Consider the following 21,498-nt stretch of genomic DNA (forward strand, 5'->3'; position numbering starts at 1 on the left):
GTCCAAAATGTGGGGATGGAGAGATGTGCACAGACTCCAGGATGATTTGGGAAATGCAATCAGTAGGTTTTAACAGTCGATTATTTTGGGGGTGGATTGTTGGGGTTAATACCCAGGTTTCTAGCTTAAGCTAATGGTGGGGAGTGATACTCACTAAACGGGGAAATCTGGATGTAGGTGTGGGTGACAAAATTCCAAGTGGGACGGACTGAGTTTCAGGGGACTACAGGGCACGCAAGTCATCACTGGATTATTCCATGAGTTTCTCAAGAGCAAAAGCCCTGTCTTATTTAGCTGTGTGCTCCCAGTCTCACTTAGTCCTTCCACACAGACCACCAAAAGTGCTGAATAAAACCATGACCAGAACCAGCCTTAGTGACTGTCTGGAAAGCAGGTTTCAGGTAACCCCGGAGGAAGGTCTCAGGCAGCACAGGCTAGGTTAGGCTGCTCTGATAAACAACCCCCACTCTCAGTAGTTTACAACAGCAAAGATTTACTTCTCGCTCACTCTCTGTGTCCATACTGAGTCAATGAAGACTGTGCTCCAGGTGGCACTCACTTAGGGGCACAGGTTGAAGGGGAAGAACCTGATCCCTTCGTGACCAATGTCAGTGGGTATCAGGAATCTGACGTTCTAGTCCTGGGTCCACTGTACAAGCCTGAACAAGTCATTTCTCCTCTCTGAGCCTGTTTTCCCTGTCAGTAAAAAGGGACAATACTACTTCCCTCACAGAGCTGTTATGAGAGTCAAATGAGAGATCAAGAAAAGCACTTGTTTTAGATGGGAAAGGGGACCCAAGGGACGGGAAGCTGTGACACTTCCAACAAAGGAGAGGAATATTCAACCGTGGGTTTGGCTAGAATGGCTATGACCACAAGCTAAGCAGCATCTGAGTACGCTGGGTTCAGATCCAGATACTGTGGGTGGCGAGAGCATCCCTGTCCGACTCCCTGAATTCTTAAGCATTTTCACTCCTTCTTTCCCTTCAGCCCTCATCTCTTCAATGACATGGTGAGTCTCAGAGAGCTCCCTAACAAATGGAGTCAAAGCCATTACTGCCAAGAGCAGATGGAATTTGGAGCTAAAGTGTCTGCCTCCCTGTTGGCTGGGAGCCAGGACCCAGGTTTAGAGCCTGTGGGAGGCAAAAGAATGGCCCTTGAAAGATGTCCACATCCCGATCCCTGGAGCTCCTGAATGTCTTACCTTACAAGGCTAAAGGAATTATGCAGGTGTAATTTAATTAAAGACCTTGAGATAGAGAGATTATCCTGGATTATCCAGGCGAGTCTAACATAATCACAAGAAACTGAGGATGAACGAGGGAGGCAGCAGAGTCAGGAGAGGAGTTCGAGATGGTAGAAGCAGCAGTCAGAATGACGTCATTGCTGGCTGGAAGGAAGTCACGAGCAGACGTGGAATGAGGGTTGCCTCTAGGAGCTGGAAAAGGTAAGGAAACAGATTCTTCCCTAGAGCCTCCAGAAAGAACACTACTCTGCAGACACCTTGAACTTAGCCTAGTGAACTAGTTCAGACTAGTAAACTCGAGAACTGTAAGGTAATCAATTTGTGTTGTTTTTAGCCACTAAGTTTGTGGTCCTTTTGGTACAGCAGCCAAAGGGAACAAATGCAGAGCCTGGACCTGGAGGGCAGAGGCTTGACGCGAGTTTCCAGCAAGACCTCAGGGCTGAGAGAAGCTCTGGCAGGATCCCCCACTTCTCTCTGCCCCTGGAACTGCAAGTAAGGTGCCCCAAAAGCAGCCTCTGAGGAAGTCCCAGTGCTGTTTTACTCTCCCTTACCTGCCTTCCTCCTCTCAATTTTTTCTGTTCTAGTAACTCTACCACCTTGCTATATGGCTTTGAGCAGACCCCTTCGTTTTGCAGGACCTAGATTTTTCTACATGTAAAAGGAAAACAGGAATGGGCTAGGAGACCCTCTAGAGCCTTTCCAGGCCTGACACTGTGAGTCAGCATTTCCAGGATGTGATGGGCCTTCAGAGAATTCTCTGATGTTGTTGTTGAATTGCCCTCCAACCTCGAGCCTTCAGAGAGTCCTCGCCAGAGTCTCTCCTGCTGCCACAAACAATGCACTTGTGCCCAAACACTGACCTCAGTTAAAAGACAGGGGGACAATGTTTTATTGACTTGGCACCTCTGAAAGGGTGGCTATAGGCCTCCATGGTTCTTTGCTTTTGCAAGTGGAGGCTCTGTGGTGGGGGCAGCAAATATCAGAGATGCTGGTTCCAGCTGCAGGGAGGGGCCACTGTCCCGCTTTGGCCCCTCCAGTCCCCTTGTCCAGCCAAGCACCATCTGAGTCCAGGACCTCACAGAGCAGGCTAGGGCAATGACCCAGGTTCCTCTACAGCCCCAGGCAGGCTAAGGTAAAAACTACAGGCCTCTCCTGCCTTCCCTCTTCTTGGGGATCCCAAGATGGGTAGGAGAAGGGAGGTACCCCATTTTCAGAGACCCCCTGAACCTCATGGACTGGGTTGCAGGAAGGCAGGATCAGGGGTGTTGTAACTGGAGCCCCACCAAAGAGAAGAGTTAGAAGTCATTCCCTACCCCCAAGTTTCTGTTTTGGCTGAGCAGAAAGTGGGAGCTTTCACTGAATTGGGCCCACGACAGTTGATAGCAGGTGAGGTCACATAATAAGTTCATGGGATAGAGTCCGGCAGCCCCGTGCAGGACCACACCATCAGGGCAGGCTCTCTCCCAGGCAAGGGGAGGGAAGGGCTGAGTGAACTGTAGTTGATACAAGAGGAAGGCTTCCTGGAGGCGGAGGGGCAGGCCACAGTAGGTCTCCAGAATAAGTGGTCTGCAGAGTGGACTGGGTCACAATGGTCGGCACAGGACACTGGCATCCTCACTGTGATCACAGTTGTGGGCATCCCAGCGGATATGAGAGCACAGCAGAAGGGCACTCTCATCTCCACGGCACTTGACATTGTCCAAGAGGATAGGGCCTCGGCCTGGGCCAAAGTGGGCCTCTCCAGGAGCTGCCAGGGCCTGGCCACAGCCCAGCTGGTGGCACAGGACACCAGCTGCCCGCAGGTCCCAAGCATCATCACAAACAGTGCCCCACCGCTGTCCTAGGAAGAGCTCTACACGCCCCTCACATCGGTGGGCTCCATTGGCCAGACGTAGGTGCCCTGTAGGGGACAAGGCTGAGATTTGGATGGTGCTGGCCTGTGCCAGGCCACTTCCAAGCAAGGCCAGAGGAGGGGTCGAGGGAGCAGAATATTGGTCTGAGACACAGCACTGCCCTCGCAGCCACCAGACCAGGGCAGACAAATGAGATTTAAATAGGATGCACATCAGTCCAGACTCAGTCTCCAGATGACAGAACATGTACAAGCCTTTGCAGGGTGTTCTGAGCATGTCAGGTTCCGTGTCTGCTCTCTCCTTAGTCCTCCCAGTACCTCAACCCCAGGGCTACTCTCCGGAGACTGTGATTGCATCTTCTGAAGTCATCATTGCCTCCTCTCACCCGCTGGCTCGCCCAGCTAAAGAGGCGATTCTTTCATTTCTCTCCTTAGGAAAGGGACCCTATCCCCTCATTTTGATCCCATTTCTAGAAATGTCTAGATTCCTCTAGCTTAAAATCCACCTCCCTCTTTCTGGACATCATCTCTCTATTAATGAGACTCAAGACTAGCACAAAAGGACAAACGTTCCAGGACATGGTACAAATCTGCTGAGGCATCTAAACCCAGGCTGTAACCTCCTATGATTCTGGTCCTTACTATCCCGATGCCTCCACCTCCCTCTTAGGGGTTGTGGGCACCTACCGTCCCTGGGCCGAGGAGTGGGAACTCGGGTGGTCTCAGAACCATCCTGCTGGACTTGTAGTCCTAGCTCCTCTGGGCCTGGATCAGCGAAGACAAAGAAAAAGAGGTGGTTGTAACACTGAGGAACATGTTCGGTGAGGCCAGGTCACCACCTACCCTTGAAGGGAAGCCTGATTTAGGGATAAAGGACTTCACAGGGCCCTGAAGGATAACTGCCCCTTGCCCCTTGGATCAGAAATGGTGATTGTGTTTCTTTCACCAAGGCCCAAGGCAGAATCCTTTGTAGCCTACCCTTTGTAGACCTGGGGCACCAAACAGGGTGAAGATATCAATTCCTACACCAAGCAATGACTAGAAGCATTTTAAAATATATAAGACTCTACAAATACTCCTTTCCACTTGTTCCTCCCACAGCTCCCGAAAGCTGATCAACTGTCCGTTTATTAGGGCTTTGTGGGTCCTTAACTCAGCAGAGCAACAGCACCCCGGCCCCGCCCTTTACAGACTTTCAGAATTTATCCCTGGTCTTTGGTCTCTCACCTCATGCCCCGCCCCTCACTGCTGTAGGACACGCAACCTCCCGAACAGGTCCCACCCCCTCAAAGCAGAGGGCGCTCCCTTCCTGCCTCGCCCACGCCGCACAGCCACCCTGTGCCTTGAGGGACGGGCTCCGCCTCTCTGCGGAGTGCGCGTTGTCTCTGGCTCCGCCCAGGTGGCAGAACTGCAGGGAGTCCACACGCGCAGCCCCTCCCATTACTCGACAGATTCTGCCCCACCCGTCCCACGCAGCAGTGCGTGCCTACGTCCGGCCTCGCTCATTTCTCAGATCCTGCTTTGCCCCACCCAGGGCTCCGTAAGCACCCGCATACGCCCACACTGTACGGGGTTGTCTGTGCGCGGCCCCGCCCGTTTCTCAAATCCCGCTTTATCCCGTTGCACCGCGGTACTAGCCTGTGCGTGGCCCCGCCCATGCTGCTGCTTCCGGGCGGCGCAGTAGTTTCTTCCCCTTGTGCGGTCCTGCGGTGACCTTACCTGAGCAGAGCGCTCCGGCGTCTTCGTGGTGGCCACAGTTGTGCTGACCCCAGCCCAGGTGGAAGCAGTCGCTCAGGCGGGCTTCTGTGCCCGCGCAGCCCACGTTGTCCAGCAGCACTGGGCCGCGGCCGTAGCCGAAGTGTCCGAGGCCCGTGGCGCCCAGCGCAGGCCCGCATCCCGCTTCTCGGCAGGCCACGCGCGCATCCGCGAAATCCCAGTCATCGTCGCACACGGTGCCCCAGCCCCCGGCGTACATAACCTCCACGCGGCCGCGGCACGGCCCTGGGCCGCCCACTAGCCGCAGCCGCCCGCCTGCAGGGCGCACAGGCCCGTGGCCAGAGGCTGGGCTGGAGCCACCTGCTCCTGGGTGGTGCCCCAGCCCCATCCTTTCCCACCCACCATGGGATCCCTGCTCTGCCACTTACTTTTCTTCCCCGCGGCCCAGGAGGCAGTGGTGAACAGTGCTGTCTCTCTGGAAGGGAGAGCACCAAGTCTTGTAGCTGCGGAGACAGGGCTTCTAGATAAAGTATCTGAAGGGGAGGCCTCCTGGCCTACAGCAAGCACCAGGTCTCCTACTGAGATCTCCCAACTGTACCCCACGTGTACCCCACGCTTGGCCTCAACTCTGGAGTCACCATGTTGATTGGTGGGTCCTCAGTCAGGAAATTTGATTGGAATGAACCAAACCCTCTTTCCAGGTATTATCCTAATTTCAATCCCAATGATAGTTTCAGCCCTAATTTTCAAATATACTTCTTCATTCTGCCTTTACCTGAATCCTCTCACAAGGCCTCTCCATTCCCAACCTCAGCACCAACCCAAATTTACTTGAGAGATTTGAAGAAACCTCTTACTACCTTTCCCCACCTTACTGAACTTTTCAGAGGTCGGATTTCATTCTTGCTCTATCTGCTCCTCTGCTCTCTCACCCATCTCTATCATCCAGCCAAAAGCCTTTTAGTCAGGGTCCCCTTTCTATGGATCCAAATAGTCTTCTCATTTCCCAGCCCTACCCACCTTGCCCCTACTGTTCTAGCCTAGAGGCTAGCAGGCTCAGGCTGGGCTCCTTACCCTCTGGCTCTGTGTGCCAGGCCCAGTCCTCTCTTGTGGCTGAGGATGGCAGTGCTGTGAGAGTGGGGGGGCCTAGAACTAGAGCAGAAGAGAAGTGAGCAGGGTCAGAGGCCAAGGTTCTGGTTCCTGGTCAGCCTTGGGATGTCAGGAGGACAGAAGGGTTTCTCTGAAGTAGACAACAGATTTCACTTCTAGAGCTGGGGGCTTAGCCTCCGCTGAGATCCAGGAGGTCTGCCCCACTTTGACAGTGGTTGTAATTCACATATCGTACAGGTGTCCATACCACAGTTTATATAGAACTTTCAAAGACATGCTTTCCTTTCTTTTCCATGGTCTCAGAAATCCCATCTGTGTCCAAAATGGGGAGAAAAGAGGTTTTATCCACAGGGGAGGGCCATCCACAGTCCTGAAAGTCTTGCAGAACAAGACTCATTATCCCCATCCTACAGATAAAACAGGACTAGAGAGGGCAAGGGGCATGCCAGAGACCATGCAGCAAGGTCAGCTGTGACTTTGACAGGGCTCATTGCATGGCCATGGGTATGGCTCTGCCTCACTGGGCCCCAATTTGATCGTCTATAACCTGGATATGATGGCCCCTAGTTTGCTGTGAGACATGCATGGGTAAGCATTTTATGTCTTGTAGAGTGGAATCCGTCTGTGAAGTGCCATTATTGGCCCTACTACTCATATTTGCTCAGAAAACCTCTCAAAATGGGCAGGGGCAAGGTGGAGGGAAATAAAGAGCATCGGGAGTAAAGAGGGCTGTGCTAGCTGCTTCTAGGGACATACTTGGGCTACAATGGAGTATTTCTGAGGTGACTTTAGAGTTCTATTACTCTGAAATATTCCATGAAGAGTACTTAAAACATGCTGGAGAACTCCGCAGGCATTCTTGGGGTACTGCTGTAATTCTGGAGTATTATTAGTAAAGCACTATTGTAGTATTATACACTGTGGAGCTCACCACAAAGAGTACTGGGGTTTTCTGAGGCACTTCTAGAGCAGTACTGAGATATTAAAAGTAATTTCGGGGCCTTCCTGGATTACTCTGGGAAACACCCAGGTAACCACCAACGCTCTACCCGCCCCAGCCCCACTCAGGCTCCGCCCGCATCTGGGCGCAGCTTGGTCCCTCCCACCGGCCCCGCCCCGCTTGAGCTCGCACCTGCGCATAGCGCTCCAGCATCCTCGTGGTGGCCACAGTTGTGCACACCCCAGCCCAGGCTCAGGCATGACGTCAGGCGGGGCTCGCTGCCTTCACAGTGCACGTTGTCTAGCATGATGTGTCCCGTGCCATAGCCGAAGAAGGCGTTAGTGGTGGCGGCCAGTGCCTCCCCGCAGCCCAACTGGCGGCAGACCACGGTAGCATCTGGCAGTCCCCAGTCATCGTCGCACACGGTGCCCCACAGGCCGCTATGCAGGATCTCCACTCGGCCCTGACAAGGGCCCGCGCCCCCAACCAGACGCACACTGCCCTCACCTGGTGAGGGTGGGACAGGGGAGGGGGCAAGGAGCAAATCCCACAGAGCTCTGCCTCCCATCCTCTCCTAATCCAACGCACTTCTGCCCTAGGCCTGCCCCAGGCCCACCCCATACCCACATACCTAGAGTGCATGGTGCCCCAGGACCTAAAACGCTTGGAGGAGTTACTAACTCACCCTAAGGCACTGTCTTCTCACATTCCTGATTCGGTGGTTTGTGGGATCAGAGGGCAGATTGGTTTGACTGTCACTTCCTGCCTGAAAGCAACCCTCCCTGCCCTTGTCCGCCCTCTCCTAAGCGACAAGGTTGTGCTGCTTCCTCATTTAAGACTGTAGCGAAAGCCTTCTCACCTTCCCAGGTGAAGCACCAAGGACTCTTCTTCCCGCAAACCCTGCCTGATCTGTGATGGATTGGACCCTCTTCCTCTTCTGGACTTCCTGGCCTGTTTATCTGTTCCTTTTGGGGGTTACTTTTCACTTTCTTGTTCTACATTATCATCAGCATTGCTGTGCCTATCTGACTTTCCCATCAGATTAAGATCCAGTGCTCACCTCTCTCACTTTCTCCAACCTGGTGCTCTTTTTAATCATTCCACAGGAATCGATCCTCTTGCCCTATCCAGGTAAGCTGCTTAAGGGGGTACAGGGGGCATGGTGGGAGGGGGAATGACCAAACTCAACCATCATTAATCCCTCTCTTTCTGTCTTAGGGCAGGTATTGGAGACTATCCTCTGGGTCCCTTTCCTGAGACCCAGGTGGGCATGGACATTGCCCTTACTTACCATTCCCATTCCTGGGTGTTGTAGGGGGCACCATAGTGGTTAACACTTTCTTTGCTGGGCGCTGCGTGGGCAAGAACTCTGGAAAGGAAGAGAGGAGGACAAATGGACCTTTCTGGTTTTTGTCCTCACATTCACAAGTATATGAGTGACAGAGCCTGGACCCCTAAGGTACCTGAGCCCAGGGTCTCTGGCCACACAAAGGGTCAAAGCCAGGGGTACAAGAGGTGAAAGGGCCTTCTGCATCCAGAAAGCAGTAGTTCTGGAGTTCTATTAGTTCTTAAAGCAGTATCACATCACTCGAGAAAGGTAAATTGTCAGGCCCCACCCCAGATCTGCGGAACAGAAACTCTGGGATAGGGCCACCATTGGAGCCGTCTGGGGGATTTTCCTAAAAATTAAAACCACTGTTCTCAAGATCAAAGCCTCTCAGAGATTTCTGCTGCAACTCTATGCCAAGTGGACCTACAGCTAGTGTTGACCCCAATCATCTGGTTTTAAAAATGAGAAGGGGGCCTTGCTGGGACAGCCAGAGCCCTACATGGTAGGAGTAATGCTGGGTTTTGACCAACGTCACACAATGAGCCAGAAGCACCATTGGGGCCCAGGGCTTCTGACAGCCAGCCTGGGGCTCTTCCCCAGCACCATGCAGTGCAGCCACTGGCTTGGTCTTCTACATGGCACAGTGTTACCGCTGGGAAGTCCCTTCATTTATCTAGCCTTCAGCCCTGCTGTCTGACAGAGTCTGTCTGCCCTGCTACGGCACAGGGGTCTGCTCACCATCGCACAGGACAGCCACATCCTCGTAGTGAAAGCAGTTGTGGACTCCCCAACCTCGGCTGCCGCACTCGCTCAGAGCAGCTTCCTGCCCCAGGCAGTCCACGTTGTCCAGCAGGATGGGGCCTCGGCCCTGGCCAAAGGCAAGGGGCCGAGGCACAGGCAGTGCCAGGCCGCAGCCCAGCTGACGACATACCACATTGGCGTCTACCACGTCCCAGTCGTCGTCACAGACACTGCCCCAGGAGCCACCATGCAGGACCTCCAGGCGACCCCGGCAGCGGCTCGGACCCCCCACCAGCCTCAGTTCTGTGGAGAGGGTTGAGCTGGCACCAGGGGCATCCCTGGGTCCAACCTCCAGGATGCCCAGCTTTCCATGAAATTATGGGATGCTTGGGAACAGTCCTTCCTAGGTCTTATTTCTCCCTGTCTATGAAATGGGGAGACTGGCGCAATCCCTTTTGGGGCATCTAAGATAATGGAGGTCTTGTCTCTGAGCACCTGAGTACCTGGGGTCAGGACAGGGGTGGGGGAAGAAGGAGCAGGGGCACCTACCTGGAAAGGGCAGTGGGGTGGGCTGTAGGGCACTGGCTGAAACAGAGTGAGGAGAGCATTGGCCCCTCTCCCCCCTCCCTTTGCTGCCTGGCCCTGGATACACAGCCTCTCCTCCCACCACAGTCCTTACCGTCACCCCCCTCCTCTTCACTACCCTCGCTTGCCCAGTCTCATCTTCTCAGGTCCCTGACGTCCTGGTCAGTCTTGTTTCACCCCTCTCCTATTGGTCCACTGCCACCCCAGAGAGATCTGCCTAAGACAGATCTCTCAAGTGGGGTTGTTTACCCCACTCTACTGCTAAATTTCTCAGACTCCCCATTTCTTATAGGAGTCCCAGCTCTTGAGCTTTCTCTACAAAGCCTTCTATTATCTCCTGACCAGGTTCCCTTACTTCTTAATATGCCATCAATCTTGTCTGCAGGACTTTAACCACGCGGTCTCCTCTGCTTGAACAGTTCTGGCCAATTCTGCTCATCGCAGCCCATTAGAGCCTTTAAGACCCTGCTTGGAGCCCCCTCCTCCATAAAGCCTTCCTGGAGAGCTCAGCTAAAAGTGCTGTCTACTCCCTCTGAGTGCCTGGACACCACATACATGCCTTTCCGGATCGTCTGCCTAGAGATGTGGCCATGCCTGCCTCATCTTGGTGTCTCCCAGAGCCCTCTGCCCAGAGCCTGTTACTCAGCAGATGCTAGTAGCTCTGCCTTAAGTGTGCAAACTAGTTTTGGTATTCATTATGATTTATCCCTAAAGCTTTACCTAGATGAGTCCTTCTGCTTCAGCTCTCATGTATGTACATGCCAGGCACTGTGCTCACTGCTTTATGTGGCCTGGTTCATTTAATCCGGGGGTATCAAACTCATGTTCACCGGGGGCCACATCAGTCTCGAGGTTGCCTTCAAAGGGCTGAGTGTAATTTTAGGACTGTATAGATGTAACTACTCCTTAACAGGCCACAAGCAAGAATAAGCAAGAACTTGGCGCTGCCACCGGGTAGAAACAAGGTGGAGGGCTGGATTTGGCCTTGTGTTTGCCACCTGTCACTTAATCGTTAGGACAACAAGATAGGTAGGATTTTGCAGATGGGGAAACTTCAGGTTTAGTTAGGTTAGGCAACTTGCTCAAGGTCACACAACAAAGGGTGGAAGTGGTATTCCAACCGAACTAGCCACACGCTTCTTCCCCATACAGTCTGAGTATACATGGCCTGGCGGAGGGGAAGAAACAAGGACACTGGCCTAGCACGGGCAGCAAAAACTCCACAATAGTCCCCTTTTACACAGAGTGCTGTGCAGACACTTTCACAGACATTGTTTCAGAGAAACAGCAATTCTCCAAGACATGCACTAAGGAACCCATTTTATAGATGAAGAAACTGAGACCTGGTTTCTTCTTTTTTAAGTTAGGATAGTCCCTACGTTATTTGATTCCATCTATTATATCAGCTGCCTTTCCAACAGGCATAGGTGAGCCCGCCCCCTTTTCCCCCTTCCCTGTTTCCAACGTCCCTTAACTGCCCACACTCTGTGTACACTGATCCCTCATCTCTAGCACTGAACCCTCCATTTCCCCAGCTGAGACGCTTAGCTCTCATCAACCCTGGACACATGTCGGAGCTGCAAAGGATGTTGGAAACCACCTCACTTACAAACCACCTCCCACCATAATTTTAGAGCCGGGAAAGGAGAGCCAGAAAGGGACGTGGTTGGGGGTTGGGGGTTGGGGGACAGCACTCACCCAGTGGCAAAAGGAGAAGGAAGGATAGGGCTGGGGGGATGGGTGCAAGGGCTGTACTCCGGTCTCCAGGCCTCCACCCCCTGCTCTGATCTGATTGGGGACCAATTCGAATTTCTGCTTCCTGGTGTGTCCAGCCAGTCAGTGGCCTTTCTGATGGTTCCATCATGGAGCTAGGGGAGAAGTCACAGCAGGAACATCTGGAATGAAAAGCCCGAGTCACTTCTTTCAGCTGGAAGGGCCCAGTGAGAGCTTCAGTTGACAAAGTGACATTTTCACTTGAGTTTGGCATTCTGAGTGGAGGTAGCAGGAGCAACAGCTGGGAGACGGGAAGGAAGGGAGCACAGATGGACGCTGATGAGGAGTTAGGTCAGGCTGGAGCAGAGAGCATGTGAGGGCAGATGGTGGGAGATGAGGCTGGAGGGCTCTCTGGGCCCAGACCCGACAGGCCACACAGCTGGGCCCAGGGCTGAGTTCATCCTCTGGGGCAGCGCATCCCAGAGAGCGGTGTTGGTGCCCCTGGTGCAATCCACATACATTTAGGGGGTGAAAGATGAATACTTATTGTTTTATTTTCATTGCTTTTTTTTCAATGCCTTCTATTTATGGCAAAGAATTCTGGTTTTCCATTTATTAGGAACAATTTAAAGTTACTCTTTAAAGTAAATTTAAACCAGAAGAAATGAGTCAATTAAAGAAAAAACATCAAGGAAACACAGTTCCTGTGACTCACAAATACGCAAAGATGGTGAAGGGCTGGGAGAGCAAAAGCCATTCGGTACGCTCTGCCATTCGGGGATGGGAAGCCCTTGAGGATCTTGTTGTTACATTTTGGATTGAGATATACAAACAAAAAAGTACTTAAACCTTAAGTGCTGAACTCAGTGAACATTCACACTGTGTTACCAGCATACCAGAAGCACTCCTGTGCCCCCTCCCCTCACAGACTAAATGGGGGAGGGGGTTTGCTGGTGTAGGGGCTGGTTCTGTTTGGGATATATTGAGATTGCAAGGACATGGTGCCCCTTGTGGCGCTCCCCACCCCATCTCTCCCTGGCTGTGCCTTGGCCCTGGCATACAAAGAGTCTGCCTGGGGAGAGGATGAAAACCTATCTGGATGTGGGCATGGGGTTTTCAATACCCCATTCATGGGGCCCAGGACAGCCCCCAGTGGAATAATCAGCTTTTGTCTTGCCTTTGCCTGGCCTGGAGACAGCTGGGAGATGGGAGGTGAGAGATGTGAGGAGGGGGAGCCACGGTCCGATCTTTGCTGAGGGGATCCCTAGTGATCTGGCCCTGTCCTCCCTTCTCCTGGGCCTCAGGCCACCAAACTCTCAGGCAGCTGGGACACTGGCCCACAGGCCAGGTCAGCCCTTACTACGCGAGTATGGGGACACCAGCTTCTAGGGAATATGGCTGGGAATCTTCAAGTCTCCCCACTGTATCTCTGTCACCCCGGCCCAGGGGTGAGGGATAAGACCCTTGGTCCTGGTCTCTACTGATCTCAAGTCCCAGCTGACCCACGAGCTCCCAGTGGGCCTCTTGGAGCCTGCCTGCCTTCAGCTCCAAACTTGGTCCCAAGCCTGCTCCTGCCTTACTCCCTGGGAAACTTGGTCAAAGCAAGACTTAACTGTTCCCTGACCTCTTTGAACCTGGCTTTCAAAAGCACTCCTGCTCCCTCCCCACCGTTCATTAGTGCGTCTTTTGCCCTGAACTGTCCCTTTAAGTGTGGCGGAAGGCAGCAGAACACAATGGTTAGCAGCATCAGCTCCACCAACCACTAGCTGTGAAACCACACCTTGCTGAGTAAGCTTCACTGTGCTCATCTGTAAATAGGGTTAGTAACACAGTGACCTCTAACAGTTGTTGCTAGGTTAAACAAGCTAAAGTTTATAAGAGGTTTAGCCTAGTGCCTGACCCACTATTAGTGTGGTAGCTATTATTACTATTACTATCTCCCCATCTAGACTGTGAACGCTTGATGGCGGGAACCAGATCTCATTCGATAGCAGCACCTGGCCCAGCTGGGTACTCAGGAAGTGTTTACTGAATGAGTGGGTGAAGCTTAGTGCCGCAGAATCATGGAACCAAGCGGTCAGAAGGGGCCCGGGAGATCGTCAAAGACGACTTCACATCTGACCAGTGGGAAACACATCACACAGACATGCACACACCAGCAAAAGTGAAGGATTCATACCTGGGGGAATGTTCTGGGCTCTTTCTGTCCCTTCTTCAACAGTCAATCCAAGGTCAAATCACTTTTTCTGCCCCCAGAAGTTTAGGAGGGGGTAGGATCTCCCAAATGCAAATCAACACAGATCTTCCTTCTTTTCTTTCCAAAGCTGGAAGGTGAGCAGAAGCGAAATCTTTGTCCATGGAGCTGGCTGGTGGCCCCAGCCTGTCCCCGCCCGACCTTAGGGGCAGAGGGATGCAAGGGGAGAGCAGAGGAGCAGAGAACGGGCACCCAGGCAGAGGAGGAGCTGTGAGGGGAGGGGGGCCGGCTTGGACTCTCAGGGCCAGGCAGCCCCTCCTCCCCCTTCCTCCCCCCTACTCCAGGACTCAGGTTTCAGAAAGGACTGGATAGGTCTCCACCCCTGGGCTGCAGGGCAGCCAAGCATCCCTGATCTCCTGCGATGGCCCTGATTCAACCCCTTAGTCTTGTTGCCTGGGGCGTCCGTTTGACAATGCCCTGACCCACGTCCCACCCAGGGGTTTGGAAGTGTGCTCACAGGAGCCAGAGTGGTGGGCTTCCCATGTAGTTAGGGCTTCTGATTTTGCTGATGATTTTGCCTTATTGTGGTTCCTCTTGAATTCTGGTACCTTTTGGACTTTGGTAGTTAAAGGTGACAGGAAGTGGCTATTGTAGTTTGTAGCTTCAATAAAATTCTGTGCTAGAATTCTGCACCTTCTGGCTGGAACCACAGAGCTAGAGACCCCACAAGGCGGTTCCCAAACCTGACCATGCATCCCATCACCCCCAGGAACACTTAAAAAAAAAAAAAAAAAATATATATATATATATATATATATATATATATATATATATATATATATATTATTGTCCCACCACTACTGCCCCAGAGATTCTGATCCAGCAGTCCAGCAGTTCAGGGATGGGTTACCCCTAAAAGTGTGTTTCTGAAAAGCCTCTGAGGCTCAAACATGTTTGGGGACCAGGGGTCTCGCTGAAGCTGTGTGTGGTGCGGGTGGGAAGACCGAGGCCACGAGTGGAGAACAGAGACACAGCCCATGCACCTCATGGGACTTAGTTTCCTGTCTCTCATCTTGCTTCCTGCTTTTCAGAAAAAGAAAACTCTCTGATGGGAGGTCTGCCATCATCCCTTTCCCATCCCTCCTTTCCTCCTGCTTCTTCCTTCCTCCTCTGGCCTGAGGATCCAGTCCCCCTCAGTCCAGACCCCATCTCCTTCTGCCTTCTCAGGGACCTCCCTCTCTACATCTGGGTGCCTATTATATAACTTCTCTAGTTAGCTGCTCTTTCCCAACTGGATTCTTTGCTTTGAGCTTCTAAGCGTGCTCTGCTCTCTGTCATTAAAAGCAATTACGAGAAAACCCTTTCAACCTGTGTCGGTTAAGTCTTCAGGGTAGAAATGGCCAGGTGCTGGTATCCCTGTCATGCTCTGTCCCTGGCTGGGAGATGCCCTTCAGAGAAGGGTGAGGCCTTGGCTCAAATGCCGCAGTACGTCAGACTGGAGGCTGTCAGCTGACTGAATTCCACACAGTTCATCAGCAAGTTCTTCCTCCGGGGCAGGTCTGCGCAGTGAATCTGCAAGGCTGCTGCTGGACTCCACACCCCCTCCTCCTGCGAGTGCCCACCTCCCTCCTCCCCGTCACAGCCAAACTTCTCTGAAGAGCCCTCTGCACGTGTACCTCCGTTTCCTTGCCTCCCACTCACTGCTCAGCTTGCTCCAGTCTGCCTTCTGTCCTGACCACTTCATTGGGGCAACTCTTCCTAAGGTCACCAGTGACCTTCTTGTCATGAGATTCAAGGAACTAGTTTCATTCCTCGTTTTAGTTGGGCTATGAGCTCTGATAAGGTAATAGGGAGAACTTGTAGTCATCAGTTTTTTGCTGTGATACCTGCAAAACAACCCCTAAATTGCGATGGGTTAAAGCAGTGATTTTTCAGTTGGTGTGCCACAAGAATTTTTAAAACATGCAATTTCTGACTATTTAGTCAGGGGAACGGACCTCTTCGTTAGATTGTCAAATAAAAAAATGACAACAGCTAACACAACAATGGTTGTCCAGTGTGAATACATCAGAATTATTTCTATTTTTTGTCAGATGGGCAAAAGAATATAATATATTTTTTGGTGTGCCACAGAATTTTAGTAACTAGTTTATGTGTGCCGTGAGATGAAGAAGGTCGAAAATCGCTGGCTTAAGGCAACAATGACTTCCTCCCATGGTTCCGCACGTCGGCTGCGATGACTCTGTTTCGGGCTGTGAGTGAGGTTCAGGTCTGCTCCATTAGCCCCTCATCCTAGGACCCAGGAAAGGAACAGCGGTTGCCTAGGGCATCCTCGTCCTGCAGCGGAGGCAGGAACCCAGAGACCAAGCCAGGCCGCGCGAACACACCTAAGCCTCTGCTTTGGCACGATACACATCCCATCTGCTCGTGTGTCATTGTCTGAAGCAAGTCACGTGGCCAAGCCGGTGCTCTGTCAGTGGGGCAGGGGAAATACACCCCTTCCACAAAGGGGAGGAGGAGAGAAAATGAATATTTGCCGAACACTAGTATAACCTACCAGAAAATAACAGATCTAAACAATATCCAAATTTATTTTTCTCTCTTTCTTACAAGTCCTAGTAGGAGATCTAAACCTCATGGTTGTGAAGGATCCAAATTCCTTCTCTCCTGTCACTCTGCCATTCTTAACACAGGGCTTCTTGCTCACAGTCCAAGAGGGCTGCTCAGGCCTCTGCTGTCGAGTTCTATTTCAGCCTCTGCATCAGTCAGATTGGGTTGCCCCATCAAAATACCATAGACTGTGTAGCTTAAACAACAGAAAGTCATTTTCTCACAGCTCCAGAAGGTCTACAATCCAACATGAAGGTTCTGGAAGGGTTTGGTTGCTGGTGAGGACCCTCGCCCTGGCTCAGCCACCTCCTCACTGTGTCCTCATACGGGGCTGGGGACGATACTCTTTGGTGTCTCTTCTTTTTTTTAAAACAAATTTATTGATTGATTTTAGAGAGAGAGGAATATTGATTTGTTTCACTTTGCACAGTTTTCAAGATCCATCCACGTTGTAGCATCAGCACCTCATTCCTTCTTGTAGCTCGGTAACATTCCGCTGCATGTACACTGCACATGTGAGTTAATATATTCCTATTGAGAATGTATAAAGAACCCTCAAAATTCAACATGAAAACAGCAAACACTCCAGCTAGACAATGGCCAAGCCATAAAAAGAGATTTCACCAAAGGCTGTACACAGATGGCAAATGAACACACCGATAGTCAATAGCACTCTTGCTTCTAGGGAGATGCAATTTAAGACCACAGTGAGATATCACCACACACCTATCAGAATGGTTAAAATAAAAATAGTGGAAGTACCAAATGCTAACAAGGATGTGGAAAACACTGGATACATTGCTTGAGGGAATGTAAAAATAGTTCAGTCACTCTGGGAAACAGTTTGGTAGTTTTTAGAGAAACTAAACATACACTTATACAACCCAACAAATGTACTCCTGGGCATTTGACATGGACACTGGCCTGCAGTGCCCACGGTGTTATGGATGAGACATGAGACAAATTCGCACAGACTGCCGAGTCCTGTGGAGGAAAAGGGACGGCCCTCAAGGGGGGAGCGCCTCAGAACAACCTGGCCACTCTCTCAAGGGGAGAGCTCGCTGATCCTTGTCTAGACAGGCTTTTATTGGGTTTAATTGGTGCAGGAATATAGGTATAGCTCATTAGTCATTATCAGGCTATAAGGATCAAACAGTAAATAGCATACAAAGAACTATTAGGGCTTCTTCTGAGTCAGGGTCTATCAGCTTAAAGGCTACAAAACTTCGGGAAACAAACTCATTTCCTGCTCAGACCTTTATCATTTAACTAAGAGCACTCTTAACAAAACAGGCCTCACAGGATTTTACACATCCTTTCTCAGGCCTGATAACCCGGGGAACCCGCCCTTTCCAGCACAGGGCTGCACCACCCTTTGTCATTGTTTGAGGCTTAAGTCAGGCAGAGGAGGCAATATAGTCAAGGAATTACGAGAAATGAGGACTCCGGCTTTGTCAAAGCTGAGAGGCAAGGGTCCATCACCCCCTTTCTTGATAGCCCCCCAAGTCCTTCCCTGGGGCCTCCACGTGATCCTGCCTGTCTTAGGTGTTTCCCCCCTTGGGGAATCTTTCCCATCATTGGCTAAATGATCAAGCACTGGGGGCCGGAAAGCGGCCCTCCTGCCAGGGAGATAGCTTTGTCTCCTTAGTGGCTTATGGTCCAAAGGTTGCTCACTCAGCCTTAGCCATGGGGGGGGGGGGTTACAGCTCCTGAAACCAGGCAGGGGGCTCCCAACAGGCATTTGTTGCAGAGAGAGGACAACTGATGTCCACACGAAAACCTGTATAAGAATACCATAGCAGCTTAATGTGTAATAATCAAACCCTGAAAACCAGCCCTGGCTGGTGTGACTCAGTGGATTGAATGCGGGCCTTCGAACCAAAGGGTTGCTGGTTCGATTTCCAGTCAGGGCACATGGCTGGGTTGTGGGCCAGGTCCCAAGTAGGGGGTACACGAGAGGCAACCAAACATTGATGTTTTTCTCCCTCTCTTTTTCCTTTTCTTCCCCTCTGTCTATAATAGATAAATAAAATCTAAAAAAAACCCCAAAACTGAAAACCACCTAAATACCCCAAGGCAGGTAAATGGTTACAAACTATGGTACGGCCAGTGCATGGAATAATTCTCAACAATACAAAGGAACAAACTATTGGTATAGGCAACAACTTGGATGGCTCTCAAAGCCATTACACTGTGTAAAGCAAGCTGCTTAAGAGATTACACACTGTGTGATTCTATTTACATCATATTTTCAAAATGACAGAATTATAGAGATGGAAACCAGATAGTCATGTCCAGGGTTTCGGGACTGGGGAAGACAGACTGTAACTGTTAGGGGTTATCACCGGAGAGATCCTCAAGATGACAGAATGGTTCTGTACCCCGATTGCCATGCTGGTTACAGGAATCCACACGTATGATAATGTTACAGAACCACACACATGTGGTGTGTACATCCCACTGCCGGTTTTGATATTGTACCGTAATTACGTGAGATGTAACCATCCTTTGGGGGCCTCCAGATGGAGGGTGCCTGGGACTTCCCTATATATTTCTTTGCAACTTCCTGCAAATCTATAATCATTTCAAAATAAAACTATTTTTTAAAAAAAAACCTGAGCTTATTTACAAGAACAAAACAGATTAATAGTTAAAAAGAAAGGCAAAAAATGTTTGCCCTTCTCTAAATCATCTGTGGTGTGAAAAATGGATTCAGACAAGTGGTTTTTTCCTGGTATGAGACACTGCGGGTGCCCAGCAGTCAATTTATCAATTTACCTTCTCAAAGATCCTTTGGAGGCAACTGTCTGGGTTGGAAGAAACCCAGTGTAAGAAAATCTGCTGTGGGGGTTTAACTGGGCCTCCACATTCCGGAATGCCTTTCCCAATGGGGTGCCTCTCCCACTCTTCAGCTTCCTGGGAGGGCAGAGACACTCAAATGCTTTGGTGATTCCGTTAAGGTCATTTATGAAAAGCCCTCTAATGCACTTCTTTTTTTTTTCTGATTAACATGTAGAAAAGTATTGATAAAAAGGCAGGGTTTCAGTGAATATACATAAGGGAGGTATCAAGAGGGAGTGAGGGTAAGTGGGAGCAAAGTTTCTTGATCTGTGTGACCTTAGGAAACCCATCTAATTTTTTTAAATGCATTTTATTGATTATTCTATTACAGTTGTCCCATTTTTTCCTCCCTTTTATTCCCCTTCACCCTGCACCACCTTCCTACCAGCATTTCCTCACCTTAGTTCATGTCCATGGTTCATACATGTACGTTCTTTGGCTTCTCCATTTCTCATACTATTCTTAACCTCCCCCTGTCTATTCTATACCTACCATTCATGCTACTTATTCTCTGTACCTTCCCCCCATTCTCTCCCCTCCCCCTCCCTGCTGATAACCCTTCATGTGATCTCCATTTCTGTGATTCTGTTCCTGTTTTAGTTGTTTGCTTAGTTTGTTTCTGTTCAGTTGTTGATAGTTTTGAATTTGTTGTCATTTTACTATTCATAGTTTCGATTATCTTCTTTTTCTTACATAAGTCCCTTTAACATTTCATATAATAAGAGCTTGGTGATGATGAACTCCCTTAACTTGATCTTATCTGAGAAGCACTTTATCTGTCCTTCCATTCTAAATGATAACTCTGCTGGATAGAGTAATCTTGGATGTAGGTCCTTGCCTTTCATGACTTTAAATACTTCTTTCCAGCCCCTTCTTGCCTGCAAGGAGAAACCTGTCTATTTTGTGGTGCTGTCTGCTTCTGGGGTCTGTGATTTTGCCTTGGAAAACTTTAGTTTAAGGTCACCTGTTGGGACTGCCTCCCAGTTGTTTTGAGAGGGACCGTGATTTGGGTCTATTTTGGCACAGCTTGCATGAACCTAGGTGGATTTTTCTTTTATTTTGACGGTAGAGAGGTGGTCAGAAGCACTTCATAAAGTCCTTCCCATTCAGGTGACAGTGCATGTTTTCTTCTAAAGACCTTCATGCTCACCTGGTCTCCTGGTCAAAAAGGATGGCAAGGCACATCCCTCTATGGGGGCTGCCTCTTTCACCTTTCTTTATGACAGCTCAGTCAGATGTCCCCAGACCCCTTTGTCTGCAGCAGTCCTCAGGAGAAAGCAATTTTCCCAGACAGGAAAAGCAGTTTCTCAGCTGGCCAGTGAAGACCTTTACCAGCTGTGAAGATCCTGCTCACAGTGCCAAAGCCAGGGAGGGGCCCTAATTCCCTTCTAACAGCTCTCCCTACTCTCCAGAAATCTGTTGCGTTAAATCTGACCAGAGTGCCCAAATCACCATGCTTTCTAGGCGTGCCTTTGCAGGCAAGATGGCCAAAGTGGAGTCCAGTGAAGGCCCTGGTTGTGAAGTGAAAGTCTCATTGTGAAAGGCATTTGTGCTGCCGCAAAATGCAGTTTCCACAGAATATACCAAAGTGAAATCCAGAGGATAGAAGAGATGTGTCAAATATTTCCTCTTAGAGTCACTGAAACTTCATCCTTTGATCTTTCCATAGGCAACTGTAGGGAGCATATTCAGTGAAGCACTGGTGTGGAAGGAAAGTTTCGCAGGACTAGAACCAGGGGGGACCATTATGTTTGTCCACCACCCTCTCTCAAAAGCAGCCTAAGGCCTGAGCGCTGCCAAAGCAGAAACATCCCGAGGGAAAGTGCTTTTGTATTGGGCAACCAATGGCCAGAGGAACCTTCTGGAAGCAGCTGCCACATTCTGAGAATCAAGCAGACCCCCATGGACCAGAAACTGCATTCATTTTTTAAACACAATATATATATATATATATTTTAATGGGAATTTAAGTTTGTTGTTTTTTTTTAATATTTTATTTATTTATTTTTCGAGAGAGGGGAAGGGGAGAAGAAAGAGAGGGAGAGAAATATCAATGTATGGTTGCCTCTCATGCATCCCCTGCTGGGAACTGGCCTGCAACCCAGGCATGTGCCCTGACTGGGAATCGAACCGCGATACTCTGGTTCACAGGCCCGCGCTCAATCCACTGAGCTACGCCAGCCAGGGCAAAACACAATATTTTTTAAATTTAACATTTAATGTTTAATTGCTGTAAAATACATACAACATAAAATTTACCATCTTAATCATTTTTCAGTGTATAGTTTGGTGATGTTAAACATTCAACTTCTTGTGCAATCCATCTTCAGAACTTTTTCATCTTGCAGAACCAAAACTCTACACCCATCCCTCCTGCAACCACCAGTCTGCCCGTCTCCAGGAATCTGACCACTCCAGGTGCCTCATGGTGGAATCACACAGCACTTGTCTGCTGTCACTGGCTTTTCTCAATTAGCCTAATGTCTTCAAGGTTTATCCATATTGTAGCATGTGTCAGAATTTCTCTCCTTTTAAAAGCTGAATAATATTCCATTGTACATATATACCAAGTTTATTTATCCATTAAAGTCATTTTTGTTTCTTCTTTTTCTTACATTCA

The 21,498-nt window shown here is 50.1% G+C and overlaps 1 protein-coding gene across 3 annotated transcripts; it reads right to left on the minus strand.

Moving 5' to 3' along the window:
- Positions 1-1,246: 1,246 nt before the first annotated feature.
- Positions 1,247-14,859, minus strand: SSC4D (scavenger receptor cysteine rich family member with 4 domains). Of its 3 annotated transcripts, XM_053655312.1 has the most exons (12): positions 14,796-14,859; positions 13,413-13,557; positions 11,219-11,415; positions 9,485-9,520; positions 8,933-9,238; positions 8,156-8,233; positions 7,057-7,371; positions 5,889-5,966; positions 5,243-5,317; positions 4,818-5,129; positions 3,786-3,863; positions 2,129-3,146 (listed from the first exon to the last, which is right to left on the minus strand). In XM_053655312.1, exons 3-12 carry the CDS (start codon positions 11,382-11,384, stop codon positions 2,830-2,832), a joined length of 1,761 nt encoding a protein of 586 aa, XP_053511287.1. In that variant the 5' UTR covers positions 11,385-11,415; positions 13,413-13,557; positions 14,796-14,859; the 3' UTR covers positions 2,129-2,829. The 3 variants fall into 3 exon arrangements, with proteins under 3 accessions (XP_053511288.1, XP_053511287.1, XP_036995061.2); XM_053655313.1 differs by lacking the exons at positions 2,129-3,146; positions 14,796-14,859 and adding an exon at positions 1,247-1,438 and having other exon boundaries at positions 13,413-13,679; XM_037139166.2 differs by lacking the exon at positions 14,796-14,859 and having other exon boundaries at positions 13,413-13,679.
- Positions 14,860-21,498: the final 6,639 nt, after the last annotated feature.

Source organism: Artibeus jamaicensis, unplaced genomic scaffold (assembly GCF_021234435.1).
Source record: "Artibeus jamaicensis isolate MK-2021 breed Jamaican fruit bat unplaced genomic scaffold, CSHL_Jam_final contig_956, whole genome shotgun sequence".
Lineage (NCBI taxonomy): Eukaryota > Metazoa > Chordata > Mammalia > Chiroptera > Phyllostomidae > Artibeus > Artibeus jamaicensis.